Source organism: Salvelinus namaycush, chromosome 25 (assembly GCF_016432855.1).
Source record: "Salvelinus namaycush isolate Seneca chromosome 25, SaNama_1.0, whole genome shotgun sequence".
In the NCBI taxonomy this organism is placed as follows: Eukaryota; Metazoa; Chordata; class Actinopteri; order Salmoniformes; family Salmonidae; genus Salvelinus; species Salvelinus namaycush.
Genome location: NC_052331.1, coordinates 23,858,308 through 23,878,412, shown reverse-complemented (window position 1 = coordinate 23,878,412; position 20,105 = coordinate 23,858,308). Strand labels below are relative to the sequence as shown.

Below are 20,105 nucleotides of genomic sequence, written 5' to 3'. Positions count from 1 at the left end.
ATAGTTTGTGTCTAGAGTGTCACCCCCTTTGAAGAGGGGGATGACTGTGGCAGCTTTCCAATTTTAGGGATCTCGGACGATACGAGAGGTTGAACAGACTGGTAATAGGGGCTGCAACAATGGCGGTGAATAATTTTAGAAAGAGAGGGTCCAGATTGTCTAGCCCAGCTGATTTGTACGGGTCCAGGTTGTGCAGCTCTTTCAGAACATCTGCTATCTGGATTTGGGTGAGGGAGAAGCTGGGGAGGCTTGGGCAAGTAGCTGTGGGGTTGCGGAGCTGTTGGCCGGGGTTGGGGTAGCCAGGAGGAAATCATGGCCAGCCGTAGAGAAGTGCTTATTGAAATTCTTCGAATATCTTGGATTTATCGGTGGTGACAGTGTTTCCTAGCCACAGTGCAGTGGGCAGCTGGGAGGAGGAGCTCTTATTCTCCATGGACTTTACAGTGTCCCAACACTTTTTGGAGTTAGAGGTACAGGATGCAAATTTCTGTTGGAAAAAGCTAGCCTTTGCTTTCCTGACTGACTGCGTGTATTGGTTCCTGACTTCCCTGAAAAGTTGCACATCGCGGGGACTATTTGTTGCTAGTGCAGTCCGCCACAGGAAGTTTTTGTGCTGGTCGAGGGCAGTCAGGTCTGGAGTGAACCAAGGGCTATATCTGTTCTTAGTTCTACATTTTTTGAAAGGGGCATGCATATTTAAGATGGTGAGGAAATTACTTTTAAAGAACGACCAGGCATCCTCTACTCACGGGATGAGGACAATATTCTTCCAGGATACCCAGGCCAGGTCGATTAGAAAGGCCTGCTCGCTTAAGTGTTTTAGGGAGCGTTTGACTGTGATGAAGGGTGGTCGTTTGACCGCGGACCCATTACGGACGCAGGCAATGAGGCAGTGATCGCTGAGATCCTGATTGAAAACAGCAGAGGTGTATTTGGAGTGCAAGTTGGTCAGGATAATATCTATGAGGGTGCCCATGTTTACGGATTTAGGGTTGTACCTGGTGGGTTCCTTGATCATTTGTGTGAGATTCAGGGCATCTAGCTTCGATTGCAGGACTGCCGGGGTGTTAGGCATATCCCAGTTTAGGTCACCTAACAGAACAAACTCTGAAGATAGATGGGGGGCAATCAATTCACATATGGTGTCCAGGGCACAGCTGGGAGTTGAGGGGGGTCTATAACAGGCGGCAACAGTGAGAGACTTATTTCTGGAGAGATTCATTTTTTAAATTAGAAGCTCGAACTGTTTGGGCAAAGACCTGGAAAGTATGACAGAACTTTGCAGGCTATCTCTACAGTAGATTGCAACTCCTCCCATTGAGGAGGTGGTGTGATGGTGCTTCGCTGGTGACACTGTCTGTGATTTATTTAGAATTCAAGGCACACTTAACCAGCATGGCTACCACAGCATTCTGCAGCGATACGCCATCCCATCTGATTTGCGCTTAGTGGGACTATCATTTGTTTTTCAACAGGACAATGTCCCAATACACCTCCAGGCTGTGTAAGGGCTATTTGACTGAGAAGGAGAGTGATGGAGTGCTGCATCAGATGACCTGGCCTCCACAATCACCCGACCTCAACGCAATTGAGATGGTTTGTGATTAGTTGGACCGCAGACTGAAGGAAAAGCAGCCAACAAGTGCTCAGCATATGTGGGAACTACTTCAAGAGTGTTGTAAAAGCATTCCTCATGAAGCTGTCTGAGAGAATGCCAAGAGTGTGCAAAGCTGTCATCAAGGCAAAGGGTGGCTACTTTGAAGAATCTCAAATATATTTTGATTAGTTAACACTTTTTTTGGTTACTACATGATTCCATATGTGTTATTTCATAGTTTTGATGTCTTCACTACTATTTTACAATGTAGAATATATTAAAAATAAAGAAAAACCCTGAATGAGTAGGTGTGTCCAAACCTTTGACTGGTACTGTATCACTGCTGCCCACTCCAAGGGCTTACTTACCTTGTCCAACTGGGACACCACGTCCCACAGAAGTGAGTGGAGGACCGACAGCTCCCGTCCAAGGTCGATGTAACCTTCAAATCCCGGTGTGTTGGAGATGGTCTCTGGGTTGGAGATCTCTGTGAGGAAACGCATCATACCTGCCCACTCATGCTCCAGGAAGTCATTCATAAATGCCATGTACTCCTCTTTGTTGCCAAACCTTGGGACACAGACAACCAACATTTGTTTAACGTGCTTTCTACTTAACTAGGATTGGCATCTTGTGAACTTGTAAAAGTGATGAAATTAGTTCAGAGGAATTTAGTCCAGGGTGCACACACAACCAACAATTAGGTTGTCATTTAAGACAGCCGTGATATGTAATCTGCCATGCTACCAGTAAACGGGTAAACCTACTTGGCGAAGTTAGCCAGGTTCTGAATGACCTTGGCGATGAGGGTGAGGGTACGGGAGGTGCGGTCATCGGGGTACTCCTGCATGAGGTTAAAGAGCGAGGGTGACATGATGGCGGGACAGAGGAAGCGGAGGAACAAGGAAGCGCTGATAAGGCGCTTGCTGATGTCCTGGTTCCCTCGGGACAGACACTGCTGCTTCCATGCTGCAAACACCTCCTTCAACTCCCGCGGGAACACACTGGGGAGGCAGAGGAGAGAGTCAGGCTCCTTCTCAATTCATCCTCTCCCCTCACCTTGTCAAAACGCATTGGAGAAGAAGGTCTGAGGGGACCCTCTCCTCGAATATGGTTGAGAAGGACGCAAGGAGATAGGATGAGAGGAATTCCAATAAGACGAATTGAGATCACAAGCAGCCTCAGTCATCACAAACGGACACATACCCCACCAAAAATAACCACCAGGTGGCAGCATGCACTTTACATCCTCACTATATTGAAGCCAAGCCAGATGTACCACCCAACTCTATGACAATCTCTTTAAGAACAACAAGACTAAGCAAGTACCCAAAAATTGGAGCCATCAATGTTTGCAGTTATTCTTCTTTAGTCACATTTACAAGGAGTTGGAACTTTTGACTTTCCCTAAGTGGAGGCAAACCAAGGCCCTTTGGCTATATGTGACTTTAAGGCCAGAGTGCTGAGAGGCTGATCTCACCAGTAGGAGTTGATGATCTTGCAGAAGGCCAGCTCGCAGCACATCTTCAGGTTGCTCTGGTGCTCAGGGAGCTCACTGGCCGAACACTTCCCCGGGTCCACCTCACAGATCTCATCTGACTCGTACAGTGCTTTGATAAACTCTCCTACAGTACCCAGGAGAAAACACAGACTGGGTTGAAGAACAGAAATACGCCATGGACAAAGAACATGGAACAGTTTGAAAACCGGTCTACAGCAGTTTCAGCACTCTTTGCTACCAAATGTGACGCTGTCTTCAGAACTGCAAGTTGTAATGTTTACATTTGGGAGGTCTCCACTTTACGGTCTCTTCTATAATTAACCCTCCCCTCTCACCTAGTGCGTCATGCAGGTACTTCTGTCCCACCAGTTTGAGGAACTCCTCTATGGCCTTGGTGGCCAGCGTGTTCTCTCTGAATATCAGGACATCGTGGTCTGCACACCGGTCCACCTCTGACATCACCAGGTCTGTCAGGAAGTCCTGGGGAGGAGGAGGATGATGAGGAGGATAGCAAACTTTGACTGAGATTGCAATGTCTGCAGAGAAGGAAAAACTGCAGTACGGTACTTAATGTCCTAGAGGTGCTAATATTAATGTATGCAAATAGATGGATACAACTCAATGGGATACCCTGACGATGTTATAGCCAGTATAGGGAGGGAGGCACAGTGGGAGACGATGGAGAAGTAGTCTGTTCAGAGCAGAGATGAAGTTTCTAAAGTATAGGAATTACCTTGGCCCGTCCGGTGCTCTGTAAGATATGAACAAGGGTACAGGCCATCTCCTCCTTGTTCTTCACACTGATCACCGGCTCCAGAACAGAACACAGCATGGTGTAGTTGTTAGTGATGAACTCTGCAAACTCCTTATACTGCTCCATGGGCAGGATGGAGATGGTCTGGAAGCGGGACTTGATCCGGATCGACGGCCCTCCTCCTTTGCCCTTGCTGGTGGTGGGGGTGCTGACAGGGTACCACTTCTCCACAAACTGCCTCCCCGTCACCCCCCCGATGGGGATGTTGACCAGGCCCACATAGTTGTTCTTGTCTTTCTTCTTCTTCTTGTCCACGTCCTTGTAGATGTGCACGGTGATACTACGGACAGACGGCAGGCTGTAGAACTCAAAGTGTTCCCCCCAGAACAGGCAGTCAGCCCGGGTCTTGCTGGTGGTGCGGGCATATAAAATGTCATCCAGGCACAGTTCACAGAAATACTTCTTCTTTGGAGGCAGGTCCTTGGCCTCGATGATCCATAGCCGGAGGACATTCTCTGCTCGTCGGCAGTTGTCCTGGGAAGACATCGAATGAGTATTGAATCCCAATTAGGGAGGGGGAACATCGATCCTTAATAACACAGTTACAACTAAACTGACATTGGTAAGAAAATGAAACTAAAAAACAAAGTGAAAAAGAGGAGGTCACTCTAGCATTAAGAAAATGGAGAGGGCATCAATTTTTCTGCATCTGAAATCGTACCCTATACAGTGCACTACTTTTGTACTACTTATGGACCCTGGTCAATAGTAGTACACTATATATGGAAAAGGGTGCCATTTGGGACACAGCCTGTGGTTTCACCTTGTTTGGCTGGACCATCCTCCTCAGGTTCTCCATCCATTTGTCTCTCTCTGAGGCTGAGGAGCAGCTGAAACACTTACTGCCTCCTGAGTAGGTCACCTGGAGAGGACAGAGACATAAGCATGATGAGCATAACTAAAGGCTTTTTAATGCATTACATCACCTAGGTGTCTATGGCTCTGTCCCAATCCACATGGATGCTGCCCTTTGAGGCAGGTAGGCAGCAGGAAGCTTCTTTGTATTGAAGCACAGTGAGCACTCATTAACAAGTAATATTATATTAACAATAGTTTTATCAAAGTAGATAAACAAGATGTTACCTCGAAGCAGAACTCCTGTCCCAGTATGCTACTGTGGAGAGGCTTGACGTAAACATCTTCCTCCATTCCCAGGTCCAGGGCTTCTACTGCACTTCCCGGACTGAGCAGGGACTCGTCAGAAAACGACTCCTTTAACTTAGGCAGCCCTCGGGATCTGGAAGACAAAAACATGGCATTTGGTTACAGTTTACAACATGACTTCTTCATTCAGAGCATTCACAGCATGGCAATCCTGCTCTGAGGCGCTAAATCCCTAAATGTGTCAAAAGACGTTGGACTCCTCCGTTGACAAGTTGTACTTACCACGGCACAGATAAGAAATGACCACTCGGAAGCTCTTAAACCAACACGCCGCAAGTTGGAGGACCCTAAAAATGTATACCGCGCATGTGATCCCAAAACACAACCAGCTGTTGTCTTTCTGTAAGACTGTAATTCAAGCTTTATCCACACTATTCCAACAATCAGTCACTAGAACATTCCAGGAAGCAGTAATACCTACGAAAAACTATTGAACAGCCAGTTGAAGGAATATCCCCAGAGCATATTTCTACCTGGATCTCTTTCCATTCCTTTCCTTTCGGGACGGTTCTCTTTTCAGTTGAAGCCCACCATCTGTGGTTCTACTGTCTTTACAATAGTCTCAACTCCTCATCATTCTATTTCCATGAAACTGTAAAAAGTGAAAGAGGACCAGCAGATACAATGCCTTTCCCTCTTCCCTTTGCAACTACCTTTCCTTTGATTCACAGGTGGTAAACAAGGACCTGGGCTGGCCCATCTGTCGGCCCCTTGAGCCTGTTTCCATTGGAATGTCCCGACAAGGAGACTTGACTCTCAAATGCAGCAGCATGGGATGACGGACGGAGGTGCTGCTGTGCTCAAACACACCTCGGAAAAAACTACCTGGGCTTTCCATCAGAGCACAATACTACAGGTAGGGGAGGAGAATGGAAGTCAATGGGTGTCGTTTAGCTTTCCAACTGGAAAATCATTCATCTTCAAAGTGCAACAACTACGAAACGCAACACCGCATGATAACTGAAAAATACATAATAACTAGGGCCGGGAAGATACCAGTATCGCAATACTCATTAGTGTCGTGGCAAGGAAACAAAACGGACGTCACTTCTTTAAGAAAACAGCCATAATGTTGGAAACAAATGTCATTATGTTGTAACATTTATTTAGTTTCCAAGCTATAGCAAACAATATTTTACAAACAGCAGGTTTTTAAAGGACCAAAGAGTTGTCTGCTTCGTGTTTTCATTTTTGCAATGTAAAAAAATAGAGCGACACTGGTATCATCACAGCCCTAATACGAACACAAAAATAGACCCTTACATAATAGCCAAATGGTAGGAAAGGGAAATGTTAGTCAAAGGATAATCACTGACTGAATGTCTAGCAAAATAATGCATGCTTATTGAAAATGCACAACACAAAATGTATAATATATAACAGCCACATAGCAATATAATAACAGTAGGCTTACATAATTGACATGTCAGATGACTTCTAAGAATCAGGGATCAAGAAATCATATTCACTTTAGTGACAAGGACCATTTTGTTCACTGTCATCCCTAGGGGATGGATATATGTACAAGCATTATCACTTGGATAGATAGATCATCGCAATTATATTCTGATCTGTTGTCACTTTCAGTTGTTGGTAATCATTCATTTTTTAGAAGACAACAAAAGTAGGCAGTAGCAGTGGTTAATACTAGATATTAATTGAAAGCAGTTGAAGTGGTTTATTCTGAATTACAGGGCATCCTCGAGTGTGAGTGAGAGTAAGAGATTCCAGACAATCAATATTGTGTTTACGAGCTATCGAAGACAAAGAGACATTTCAGGAGGAAGTAGTCTGGAGGCATTATTGTAATAAAAAAAAATAGATTTTGTCTGGTAAACTTTCCGAGAAGAGCGGCCAATCTTACTCATTCTTTTAGGGCCACTTAGGTAGACAAATCTAACAGTTAAAAAAAGTGACATTCAAGGTCCTTCTGAGAGGCCCTTTAAACATGATGTGTGTGTTATTATACCTATAGAATGGTAATTTGTCACAATGAGGTAGCAATGATTCTAAGTTTGTATTTTCAGGCATATGGAGAATTAAGTTGTTATCCTGATACCATGTTGCTATTGGCCACAATAGCCTCGCAAAGAGTCTTCATTAATTATCTGGCCCATGTCTGGGTTAAAGCATCATGGCCTACATACAACAACATCCTACCTACCTCACCAGCCAAGCATCATCACAATACCACTCATCATTACTTATCAACTCATCTCCTTAGAGGACAGTACTTGCATGAAGACGACCAAAAACCTACTATGGTTGCATTCCCAATGGCACCCTATTATTCCCTTTCCCATAGGTTTCTGGTCAAAAGTAGTGCACTATGTAGGGAATAGGGTCCTATTTGGAACACTACGTCTCAGCTGTGCAACATCAGTATTTTTCCAAAGCATGATTGCTTTATATATAAAGGGATAACATTTTCTGATGCCTACCACTGGAACAAGTAATACGAGTGCCAACAGAGGAGAGAGCAAGCCGACTCCTCTGTCCTCTTCTTTCAGTCTGTAGCCAGCCGCCTCACTATTCACTAGCACACATCCATCAATTGTGCGTGCCTGTGTCTTCAGTCTATGCAGAGTGCATATGTGCCCCCGTAATCTTTTGGCATCCGCCTTCAACATGCAACATGCCTCTGCCTCGCCAACTGAATTATGTAAACCCAGATTAAGGGTTTGGGCGGAAACAGATCCGCCCTCTCAATCCAGCAAGGATTCCACAGATGTATACAACAATGAAACTGACGTGATTCATTACCTGGGTATTTATTTACATCTGTACCTGTGACTCATAGTTTTCCATTAAGTCGTAAACACATTGTGGGCGTACAGGTCATTTGTTACGCTTTGGGCCCTCTCATAACACTGTTTTGAGAAAGATGCATTATGTTGAGAACAATCTGTGTTTTTATCAGCACAGAAGTGAATAGCCTACATACTGAAATTCATTACAGAGCACATGAGGTGAAAAAGTCTAAAAAAATGTATGTTCTCTCAGGGAGTCTAATCTTTTTAAAATGAGCTGCTGTCGTCATCCTCAAAGTCTTTTGAAAACTAATCAGGTTGCCTTTCTGAACGCCAGCCCTCACTGTGTCCACTGTATTAGGATGGAAACCTGATACGTCCGCTGGGAGGAAGGAGAGGAACGTACTTAGCTCTGACCACACCACCACTCCGCAGCTCCTTGAATTAACAAAACGCTATCTGATATTGAACTAGTAGTACTTTCAAGCAGAATCACATACAATTCAACCTGGCATAATATTGCAAGCCGTAACTGCAGTTCATTTCTAAAATTAAGCCGTTCAGATGGGACTAAAACAGTCTAGAATTGTATGAAATAACAGATCACATTTTACAGTGGAGGAGACATGTCCCATCTACATCAAATAAAAACGAAAGATAGGATTGTTACCAATCAGATCATTATAAATGTAGCAAACAATGCACTGGTCATTCGGCCCAGCATTCTCTAACCAGGAGGAGACATGCTGCCAACAGAACTAGAATGACTTCTATTTCCATCATGCTGCCCTACCTGAAGCGCAGTGACTTTGGCAGGTGGGCATTCCTGGCCCTCCTGAGGAGTGACGAGGTGGCGCTGGTTGCCATGGCGGCCATGCTGATGCTGTATTATGGTCCTTACTGGGAGTCACTGACGTTAGTTAACGATGGCAGAAAGAGGCTGCAGCTCATCCTCACACCGACCATTATCCCCCAGTCCTGCTGGCTCTAAAGCCTCTAAAGTACACTTTCACTACTCCGCTGGCTCACAGGTCAGGCAGACGTCACCCACATGGGCGTACTGCCACACACAGTGACAGATGTCATGTCATCCCAGCGAAAGCTGACAGTACTCCACGCATGTAGCCTACCAGCTACCCTCTAAGCCACTAGCATAAAGATAGATACAGTACATCTCTATGGCCGCTAGCCTGTGTTCATCACTAACTCTGTAGGCTACAATCTGCACAGTAAAGTCAGAGAGTGAGTGAGTGAGTATCTGTGTAATGGTACTGACGCTGCATATTCTGCCTGGCGCATGGAGCTGCATATGAACACGGGGTGACTCGGCCCTCGCCAGGCAGCAGAGAGGCCAGCATGGGGGAGACCCCCCTCAGAGCAGCGAGGAAGCCCGCCAGGCAGGGCCCCGCAGTGGGAAGGAAGAAGGCGGGGGCAGGCAGCCCCCCCCCTCCTCAAAACAATACTGTTCAGCAAACTCACTGGAGCGTTGAGAACCCCAAACATATCAACATTAGCTATCCACTGTTCAGACCAACAAGGAAGGGAGGGTAGCACACTGTAAACAAAGGATTACATCTGTCTTGGTCTGGGTCTCCCATACATGAATACAACAATGCCTAATTCTACTATTATATTGACTGTATGTGAGGGGGGAAGAAAGCAGTCAGGCTTACAGTAATGCCATTATCTCCCAGGCTTATAATCTTGGAATTAAAGACAGATTTCTCAGAATAGCACTCAGGACTGATAATGGATGGGAACATAATGTAAAATGTGGGTTTCTTAAAAGGCTGTACAAACGCTGTATAAACCAGCACCTTGGTAACCAACCCCACGCAACAGACAGGGTATTACAGATGAATGTAGCAATTGCACTTTGTGATTCACACCACAATACACACCACAGGAGAAACACTCCCTCTATCATTACTTTTGACTAGCCATCTCACCCCCGCTCGCCTCTCTACATCTCCATTATCATATATCTATTAAAATCATCATGAAAGGACATCCATGACCCACCAGCAATGAACCACATAAGGAAGACCAAGAGGATATTTTATGTGGTGAAAATGAATGACCAAATGATGATCAGTAGCAGGAGTAGTCCCTCAGGCTTAAATCCACTCCCAGAGGCAGAATTAAGACAAGCAATGTGAATTGTAGATGCAGTTCCATGATACTGAAACATGTGAAATATGGAAGGAGATAGAGTGAGTAGCTTACCTGTCATTTTCTGGAGGTCTCAGGGAGGGCAGTTTGAAGCTGGTGTTGCGGTCCAGTTTGGTCTGACTCTTCGTCCGCTTTACGGATCCCTTCAGTCGTTTGCTGAAAAATCCCTAAGGGTACAACAGAAGAAATTACTTTCAGGAGAACTGCTACACTCGGAGACACACATGTTACTATGTCTGGCTGTGTGTCTACTGTGGGCACCAGTTGTTGCAACTAGTCTGTGTTTGTATTGGGAGAGGTGCTGTGGCAATGAGTGGCTAACGTGTCACACAGGTCATACTATATCAGGTAAATGTCAAACAAATTTTTAACAAATGTTGTGTAATGTGTAGCCTACATATGAACAGAATGACGTTGTGTACAACACTATTCCTGTCTTAGACTTTTATACGCTCATTTTGTGAATTAGTAGCTAGTGTGAGTGACCAGCTGACCACAATGACCAAGTTGGGGAATGAATTCCATTGTAATGCATTGTCATGCTCTGGTGAAACACGGGAAACTGAACAGCGTGTGGCGGGTTGTGAAACAACCCCACTCAGACCGAATACTATGACAATGTCAGAAAGAGTAGACACATTGAAACCAATAGGGGACTTGAGTCAGAGCTGAGACAGACATTTAACCGCAGTATTAGTCATCTATCACCCAATCACTTCCTTTAGCTTTTTCTGCTAATTGTACAGTAACAGTTGAGATCACAAATAAAATATGATCAGGATACATACAGTACGCAATTGTTGTTATTTTATGACTTAATTAAATGGTTGAAAAAATACATGAAGAGTATAGCAGGATGTCAGGGGCAGTGGAAACCTGTCACTAATTTTGCCATTGTGTGACCTTGACAGCAGAAGGAATTAGTCAGTCAGATATTGTATATCTTGGAAAAGAAAATCTATTGTACTCCAACTACTGTATAATGCTTACCCTGTATGTTGATATAGGATATGGTAATGCAACACTGAGTGCATATTGTGACCTCTATGACGGTGAGAGAGTACTGCCAAGTCTGCACAGGGAAGCCATGTTACTTATTAGCAAAGCGGCAATAAACACTATGAAGTGCACTCCACTATATTAGGTGTTGAAACGCTGTGTAAAATGACTGACGATGACATACAGTACATGATTTGATGAGAAGAGAGAGAGAGCGAGAGAGAGCAAGAGAGAGCAAGAGAGAGCGAGACAAAAACAGAAAGCGAGACAGAAAGAGACAGAAAGAGGCAGAGAGCGCGAGAGAGAGAAAAAGAGACAGAAAGAGAGAGAGACAAAGAGAGACAGAAGGAGAAAGAAAGGGGGAGAAAGAGAGGGGGAGAGTGGTTACAAGGGATCGTTGTACGTCCACAGAGAGGACGAGCACAGGAAGTCTTTGTCAGCTTTTCGACATTCTCATTCACCTTGGCAGTGTGGAGGAGGTGTCTTAAACAGCTCATTTTCAGTCAGAGACAACAACAGCACAACCCTCTCCACTCTGCTCCCCCGGGTGCCTGCATTTATAAAGCCCGTCGTGTCAGCACAACCGGACAGCAGACTTCACTTTGACTTGGTCCACAAACAGCATGAGGTTGGAGGATGTTAGTTTCCATCAAGTAGACAGACGCTAGGCTACTTCGTAGTGAGGGCTGGAAGTGCCTGCATTCATAAAGGGTCTCAGCGTAGGAGTGCTGATCAAGGATCTGTGTTGCCTTTTAGATCATAATGAATAAGATTACATGGTCCTGATTTCATCTGCACTCTCCACTCTGAGACACATCCTGAACCTCTCTGACATTCCCATATCAGTGTGCAGGTAAAATAGCTAGTCTAGAAACTGACAAACAAAGAGGAGACAAACATGAGTCCCCTATCTGATGATGCTACCCACTAGACCCTTTGGTGAATCTGAAACTAACAACATGACAAAGTTTTTCTTCATCTATCTATAACAAAATGTTCTAAACCCGTAACAAGAAACCTTGTAAACATGCCAAAGGTATGAGTTTCAATGATGCATGCCATGGCCTAATTCTTCTGGTTATAAATATCATCAGAAGTGTGCGTCTGCGTTTCCACAGTCCTTTGAGGCACACTCCCACGTCGTCTCGGATTAGCAAGCAGAAGTTTTCTAAGATCTACATACCGTATCGTAACGTATCGTAACGCATCGTAACACTCTTACATATTTACTTAACAAAAATATTATTGAGATGGTTATAGACTTCTAGTCTACCTCTGAAAATTATAAGAATGTTGATGTATTCTCAGGGAATCTGTGGCAAGACTAGTCTAGATACACCCATTGAGATCATAGAAATGACTTGTCTATAGTTCTATAGGTAATTCTATGGATGAACCCTCCTCCTTAGCCCAACACAATAATGACAAGTACTGCTTCACTTTGAGGAGACCAGAATGACATGAATCAGAATGTAGATGTATAGTATGAGACATGGTGGTATAACAAGGTTGAACCCCCTGGTGTATGATGGCTCCAATCAATGCTGACTGGGACTGCGTCCCAAATGGCACCCTATACCCTACATAGTGCACTACTTTTGACCAGGGCCCATAGAAGCAGTGCAGTATATTCGGAATAGGATGCCATTTCGGACGCATCCTGGGAGTCTCTATTAGGATGGGATAGGAAGACAGAGAGTTTTACACACTGATTGAGCAGCTGAAAGCCCATGGCCATCACTGGAGCTCTGGGGAGTTTTAACAACGGAGATAACGCCTAACCAACTGCAGGCTTGGCTCTGCTGTCTGTCCATGTGCTTCAAACAAGAGGAGATATCAAAGGAATATAAAATATGGATTGAAACCACTTCAACAGCAAATTATGAATGGTGTGCTAATTGCTTCGAACATAACAATTACTGTACAAAGACACTTAAAATGTCTAGTGTGTGTGTTTTTTGGAGGGGTTGGAATAAAGCAAAAGACAAGTTTCTGTTGGACATCGGTGTACATTGGATAATAAACACATTTTTGAATCATAACAGAACTCACTGGTACTTTGAAGGGGGATGTGTTGGGTACATCCAGGGATATGTTCTTCTCTGAACTCCCCAGGCCTGAGATACTCCGCCTTCTGGGGGACCTCTCAGCAGACACTTCTGTGGACAGAGAGAGAGAGCGGGGGAGAGGGAGTTAGAGAGACATACATTATTTCATAAAAAAAAAAAAGTTATATTAACAAGTACAGGTCGGAATATGAGATGGGGAGATTGATGAGATACAGGAGGGAAGGTGAGTGATGGAACAGCTACCTCCAGGGGCATGTGTGGTCCGGGGGCAGCAGCAATAAACCTAGACCAGTCCCCAGCACGAGAGACATTAGTAAAGACAGCTAGCTGCCTTGAAACCTGGACTGGTGGAGGTTGAGTTCTATGAACACAGATGCTGCAACATTTGGGAGAGGGAGCCAGAGTGATGGGTGTACACAAGGACATCTAGAGCGCTCAGACAGAGACAGGGTGGGCTGTATCATGCAATTACCTCAGGCCACCAAGAGTATGTGTTGTGGTCCCCCAAGAGACAAGCTATGGCATTGAATGAATGCCACAAACTCATGTAAATGATTAATAGAACAACAAAAATCCATCTCAGAATGCTATTCAGAGGGGTTTGTAATTCATTAACAATGAGGTTTCAGCTATAAGGTCACTGATTGTGCTTCACTGTAATCCTCGTTGAACAGGCAGGATGGAATAAACAACAGGACAATATTAATCTGTTTCTCTATAGAAGACAGTTATTTCTGGTCCGTTCTGACAAACTATGCAGTCTCTCTGTACGATAAGGTTATGGCCATCTGTGTCAAGGATGAGGATGGACTCAACCCACATTTATTTTTCCCTCCGGTGGTCTCAGTTTACAGAGGCAGGGCCATCATCATGGGACTCCAGCTGCTAGGCCCCAGTAAGCCTGGGCACCGGAGTGTCAGCTCAGCCAAGCCTCCTGGAGCAGTGCCCAGGCAGGTGAGGTTAGAGGCAGGAGGCTGGAGCAGTCCCTCAACTGACAAAGACCCTCTAATTTCTCATCCCCGAGTCCCTGGCTACGTTCAAAATGGCATCATATGTAGTGCACTACTTTTGAGGGAATAGGGTGTCATTTGGGACACAACCCTTGACTTCCACAGCCAGTGCAGCTTTTACTGCAGCTGCATACAAGGCCTGTCAGTGCCTTACCAATGTTGTACAGAGCAAGAAAGCAAGCCACATCTTCCAAATACAGAAGTCTCAAACCATCCGTCACATTGAGATCCCTGGCCGATATCCAGAGAGCGATTGATTGGAAGCTAAGTTTAGCCCCATTTTTGAGCAGATTGACCCCGTGCAACAGGAATGCTCTGAGAAAGAACAAGCCACAACCATTTGAAGTAAAAGAACAAGTTTTAGCAGACAAGATAATGGGAGATAACCTCCAGACTAGAGCAACACGTGTCAGATCCCACGTTTCGATCAGGTTGTCCCTAAAGCTAGGCCTAACCGTAATCCATCCTTCATATTAAACTTTGGCACAAGTGAGACAGTATGCAGCAGTCAGCATAAATAAAAAGGCTACTTTTCAAAGTGCTATATCAAGTTCTCTCTCAGACACTGTCCTCTTGGCACCCCTGGCTGCAGCCCGGTCCATCTTAAACGCTGCATGCATCATAATTCAGAAGGACTGAGCTCTCTGGCCGGGGGTGGCTTGAAGGGAGAGAGACACCCATCAAACGTCATGCACATCCTGTATAATATCAACTATGGACACTGACGAACAGCACAAAGTAAATATGATCAAAGAAGTTAGGCAAATATTCCGTTCAGTGTTTGTGAAACACATGCTACCAAACGCATCATACGGAGCCTTACATGTATACAGTACAGACCCTAATGAAAATACGATGTGCAAGCAGCAGTCCACACAGAGAAACTTCACAATCTAACATAATGGCTTTTTAACGATGGTGCTCTGCACTGCGCACATGAGAATTAAGCATGAATAATCAACTCAATTTTATACAATAGACCCTAATTAGAGAAAAAAAAAGACAGGAGAGTGAATCAGTACCTCGGTCACAGCTGTTCCCCATCATCTGAGGAGGAGATGGACAGGGTCAGCACCCGATTGGCTAAACACCGACCATCACCATCAGCCAATGAGGCAAAGTCATTTCCCTTTAACTGTCCATCTTCTGCAGTGCTGCGAAGCCATCCCATTGATAATCACTCTGTATTTTGAAATAATTCGTTTTGTTCCTGCAGTCTGGAATCCCACCTATTTCTCCCTGAACTAACACTCCATGCTTCCCCTGGTCTCCCCCAGTCTCTCGTCCCACTCCGCTATCTATCTATCTTTCTCCCTCTCACTCTCTCCTCTCGGCAGCAATTCTTAACCTTCACTTCATTATTCTCTCCCTCCTTTTTGGCATGCCAGCAGCGGAAGAGATTTTACCGCATTTATTCAATCAATTTCTGTAACTGCACTCCATCGTTCCTCTTAGCAGAATAAAACAGAACTGCAAGTACTTCCCTCTTCAGTCTTTCTCTCTCCTCGCCCTCTCCTTTTTGCTCTTTCTGTACCGTAGCATCTGCCGGTGAAGCTACTGCAGCTGAAATGCAGCCCACCTCACACACTGCTGGAACCACAGGACGCAGAGGACAAATTTAGAGCCACGCTTTAAGGCTAATTACAAAATAACTTGCTGCCTTACTCGACTGATGTAGGACACAACTCTGGGGGCTTTCTCATCATGTATGAAAGAGAGGAAGAGAAAAGAGAGCGAGAGAGAGGAAGCGAGAGAGACCGAGAGAGGGACAGAGAGAGAGGGACAGAGCGCGAGAGCGAGCGATTGGAAACCCATAGGGGGATGGGTATCGGAAGCTTGCAAGATGCTATTTAGGAGAATTATACTGTAGATAAGGTGTTCAGCAGGAGATGGCCCTTGAGGTTAGAAGCATATTTTTCGAGGGGGACCTGGCAAGAGGTCAGAGGAAGTAGTCAGTGTGTACACAACACAATAGCACAATACAATACACTAAAAACAATCACAATGGTCAACAAGATGATCCTCTATGAGAGCTTTAAATTGAAAAAGCGATATGCTCTCCTCTAGTTTTAAAATATTTTACAGCTCGTTCCAAGACAAAGAAGCATTATAGGAGGTTTGCATGTAAACAATATCACCATAATACAGCACAAATCAAAATAAATAACTGTCCCTTGGACAAGGTCTTTCCTGACTGACATAGAGAAACATGTTTTATTCCTGAAATAAAAACCCAACTTAAAATTACAGCTTTAAGGGAAAAAAAATGTATGTGCTGTTTGAAACTCAGCTTTTCATCTATCCAGATACAAAAGATACTTATAAGAGGCCACCCTTTCAATTTGTTGACCATTTACAGTTAACATTTGCAAGTGACTCCATGTGTTTTCTAGTTTAATGTTTGCCACAAGCTACAGTGAATCACCACTGTCTGAAAATAGAATCAGAAAATTTGAAATGTCCACTATTTAACTGCATGCGCCAGACTTCTCCTTATGCACAGCAAAAAGAAGACTGAGTTCATGTCCATCTATAAAGTTACTATGCAGCATTCCACACAGATACAACTCCAGACCCTTGCTAAAAAGCTGTTACTTGAACAATCTCTTATTAGTCCAATAACTCAGTGGTAAGAAATCTGCAGTGGTTGGGAGACTCAACTATGAAAAACAACAACGAGCACAACACAGATTTGTGGATCAGCAATCCCCGGTGACAGTGTTTGAACAGTGCAGCAGTGCCTCGTCCTCTACCTCAGAGCTTTAGTACATATTCAACTGCATAATTCAGCTAGTGAAATCCTAAATTGTTGACTATATGCATTGTGCAGCATGTGACCCAAGTTACCCAACACTGAAAGTTACTTTAACTGCAGAATTTTCCTCAGGGAATATAATTTCCATAGTCCTTATCATGCAGTAGCATTAATGGTGTGGGCGTTGCGAGGTAAGTAAAAACTTGGGGCTGGGCTAAGTTCAATAATAGCCCAAAGTGCTTGAGAAAGATGAATTATTGATGATCACCATCCATACTTCAGATATCACAAGCACAATGAAGTGGTGAGTGACCAAAGGAGTAGCAAACAAGGATGATGTTTTCAAGACATTTTAATCTTTATCCTTTAGTTGCATCAAATATATTTTGATCTATTGAAACCATATGTTCGATAGCATGAAGGCCTACGCTACATTGTGATTTCTTACCCCATTACGTTTGGAGATAATGGAGCACGCTGAAGTAAAAACAGCATACAATTAGCCTACCATAACAGCTATTCTACATGCTAACAAGGACAATCTAGGATCACTTTTGCCTTTTAGGTTATAGGCTAATGAAAGGACGGGGGGGTTGCGATCCCAACTCCACCCTCCTACTCTGAGAAGCTTTATGAACAGGTCCAGATGATTAGGCTAGTGGCTACCTGGTATAAACGGTGTTCTGATAGAAATCTCCCAATAAGCATCACTTCTAATTACAGCGGGGGCCTAATTTCCCCACGTGGCAGGCTATGCATTTTAACCCTGCACTTATCTTTTAACAAGATATTGATTTCAAGAAGGCCTGCACCGAATCAATTGTTTAACTGGATTTTCAGGAACGGATGCAGCAGGGGGCAAGGTGTTTCAAATGGCACCCTATTACCTATATAATGCATTAATTTGGATGGGTTCTGGTCAAACATAGTACACTATTAGGGAATAGGGTGCCATTTGGAATGGGACCATGTCTACAGGCAGCACGGTTCCCCACCAGACAGTCTGACGACTGCCTGCCTCACAGTCAGCTCCTGTAGACAGCCCTGAGTAGTGACCTTGACATACTGTGCTACATAAAGGCTGTCGTGGCAAGACCGACAGCCAGTCAGCGAGGAAGGAATTGACACATCATTTGATAAAATGCCATTGCAACAACTTATGGATAGACTGTGTTCATTCATGATATTGTTAAGATGATGCTGAAAAACCTGAAATAATAACAGCACTGTCTACTGTAGAATGTTTTGGGTGATAAAAATATATCTATATCAGAGATTTAAAATCAGGTGGAGTTGATGACAAAGTATCGAGCTATGTACTATAGTACCCAAGTATAGTGTCTTTAGGGTTACTTTAGAAAGGATTACTGGGGGAAGCATCCATAGAAATTCATTTCTTACAGAATCCATACGGTGCAAACTACGACTATGCGCTGGTCATCAAAACGTGTCACAATAGGGAAAAAGCAAAACAATACCATCACTTGCTACATAAAACACGCATTGTTACACAAGTGACATGGTGGTGTAGGAATGAGCGTCTATCAATGGTAAGATGTCACATGGCAATAGTGTGAAGAATGTGTGGAACATTAAAACACTCCATATGTTCATTCCCTGTCCAATCATAAACCAGAACAAACACACCTGCACAATGTTTGCCAAAACCTAGATGTACAAACACAGCGTGAAGTGCTTTATACAAAAACACTGAAATCTTCCATTAAGGTAAAGATAAGAGATAAACCACTTATGAGCCACTATTGTGAGCCACTGTCTTTGTGTCACAGAATCACCGTTCAGATACAGAAATTACAATTTGGAAGTTTCTGAAAATATTATTTCGACCTAAAAACATGTTCTGACATGTATCTATCCTATGAAGCCATCCTCAGGGACCAATGACACTGCCACTTGAATGGGTGCATCCAATGGGATGTATCCATTGTCCAACTGTAAACAGTCTGTATCACAACAACTATTCAAGGAATCCCCATCAACCAATGGAACCAGTCTGATGTCCAAGTAACACAGCATTGCTCTTGGCTTTATCCGTAATCACTGTTCAATTTTGGGTCGTCAGGTAGCCTAGTGGTTAGAGTGTTGGGCCAGTAACTGAAAGGTTGCTGGATCGAATCCCCGTGCTGACAAGGTAAAAATCTGTCATTGTAAATAAGAATTCTTAACTGACTTGCCTAGTTAAATGAAAGGTTCAATAAAAAAAAAGAATAATAATGGTTTCCATGCCCTGTCTATTTTCACACGAATGCTTTGTGGCACCTACTGACACTTCCCTGTATTTACATTTTATTTTATTTATGAATGTGAAAATACGTCCTTGTGGAACAAAATACAGTAAACATTGGTTGTGAGCAGAGTAATTTACAGAAATGTCATTATGTCAATTGTTTTCCCCCATGGTGAGAATGTAAGTAAAAGAGTTGTAAAAGAGTTGACAGATTCTACGGGCTGCTATTTGACAAATATAATTCATAATGATTAGAAATAAAAAATAAAATAAGTGAAATAATGAGATCGTCAACAACAAACGCTGCAAAATGCAGCATCATATGATGCAAAATGCATCATACGGATCAGATTTAGGCATTTTGAAAAGTGACATATCTAGAAAACTTGATTGCTGACATGCAAAACATTTTGGGACTATATCAACAATGGACGAATGAAACAAACACCAAAAGATCGTTTTTGGGTGGAGTTTTCCATTAATTGTTATGCAGAAATAATTTGATATTGATATAAACATGGCTGCATTTGGGCCTTTAAGGTTGCCAGATAACCAACAATAACCTAGGTGTAGGATAATAGATCAATGAAATAATTTGGCAGATTACATGACAAGAATATCACATGTTTGTCAACACGCTACAAAGTTACAACAATGTTTCTACATTGTAGCCACATGATGTTACATTGCATCTTACAAAGTATAGATACCAACAGGGGCGTAGCCTAAGCGTTTCTGACCGAACACTAGACAAATTGATTGAACATCCAACACAAATGAATATAGGTGTTGTTGAGTGGCCAAAAGTAACTGGTTGCGCATGGAAAAGTTGGACAGGGTCCTCCTGAGTAGTGGTGCGAGAGTTCTTACGCGATTGCTCTTTTTGTATTCTAAGTTAAACATTAAAACAACTTGAACCTACCCCATATGAATTCCATAGTTTTACAATCCAGAAATCACATTCTGCAGAAAATATATCAGGCAATTTCACAAGATCCTGGTGCTCGCTTAGGCTACTATCTCGTC

The 20,105-nt window shown here is 43.6% G+C and overlaps 1 protein-coding gene across 1 annotated transcript in view; it reads right to left on the bottom strand.

Moving 5' to 3' along the window:
• The window catches only part of rasal2 (RAS protein activator like 2), a 109,181-nt gene that overhangs the window by 25,822 nt on the left and 63,254 nt on the right, over positions 1-20,105 (bottom strand). Inside the window, exons 4-12 of the mRNA XM_038963971.1 lie at positions 13,050-13,156; positions 10,053-10,165; positions 4,996-5,149; positions 4,676-4,774; positions 3,832-4,386; positions 3,434-3,578; positions 3,078-3,222; positions 2,365-2,601; positions 1,966-2,167 (exon numbers count right to left, since the gene is read on the bottom strand). Of these exons, the coding sequence (XP_038819899.1) occupies positions 1,966-2,167; positions 2,365-2,601; positions 3,078-3,222; positions 3,434-3,578; positions 3,832-4,386; positions 4,676-4,774; positions 4,996-5,149; positions 10,053-10,165; positions 13,050-13,156 (1,757 nt within the window). The remainder of the gene's footprint in view (positions 1-1,965; positions 2,168-2,364; positions 2,602-3,077; positions 3,223-3,433; positions 3,579-3,831; positions 4,387-4,675; positions 4,775-4,995; positions 5,150-10,052; positions 10,166-13,049; positions 13,157-20,105) is intronic.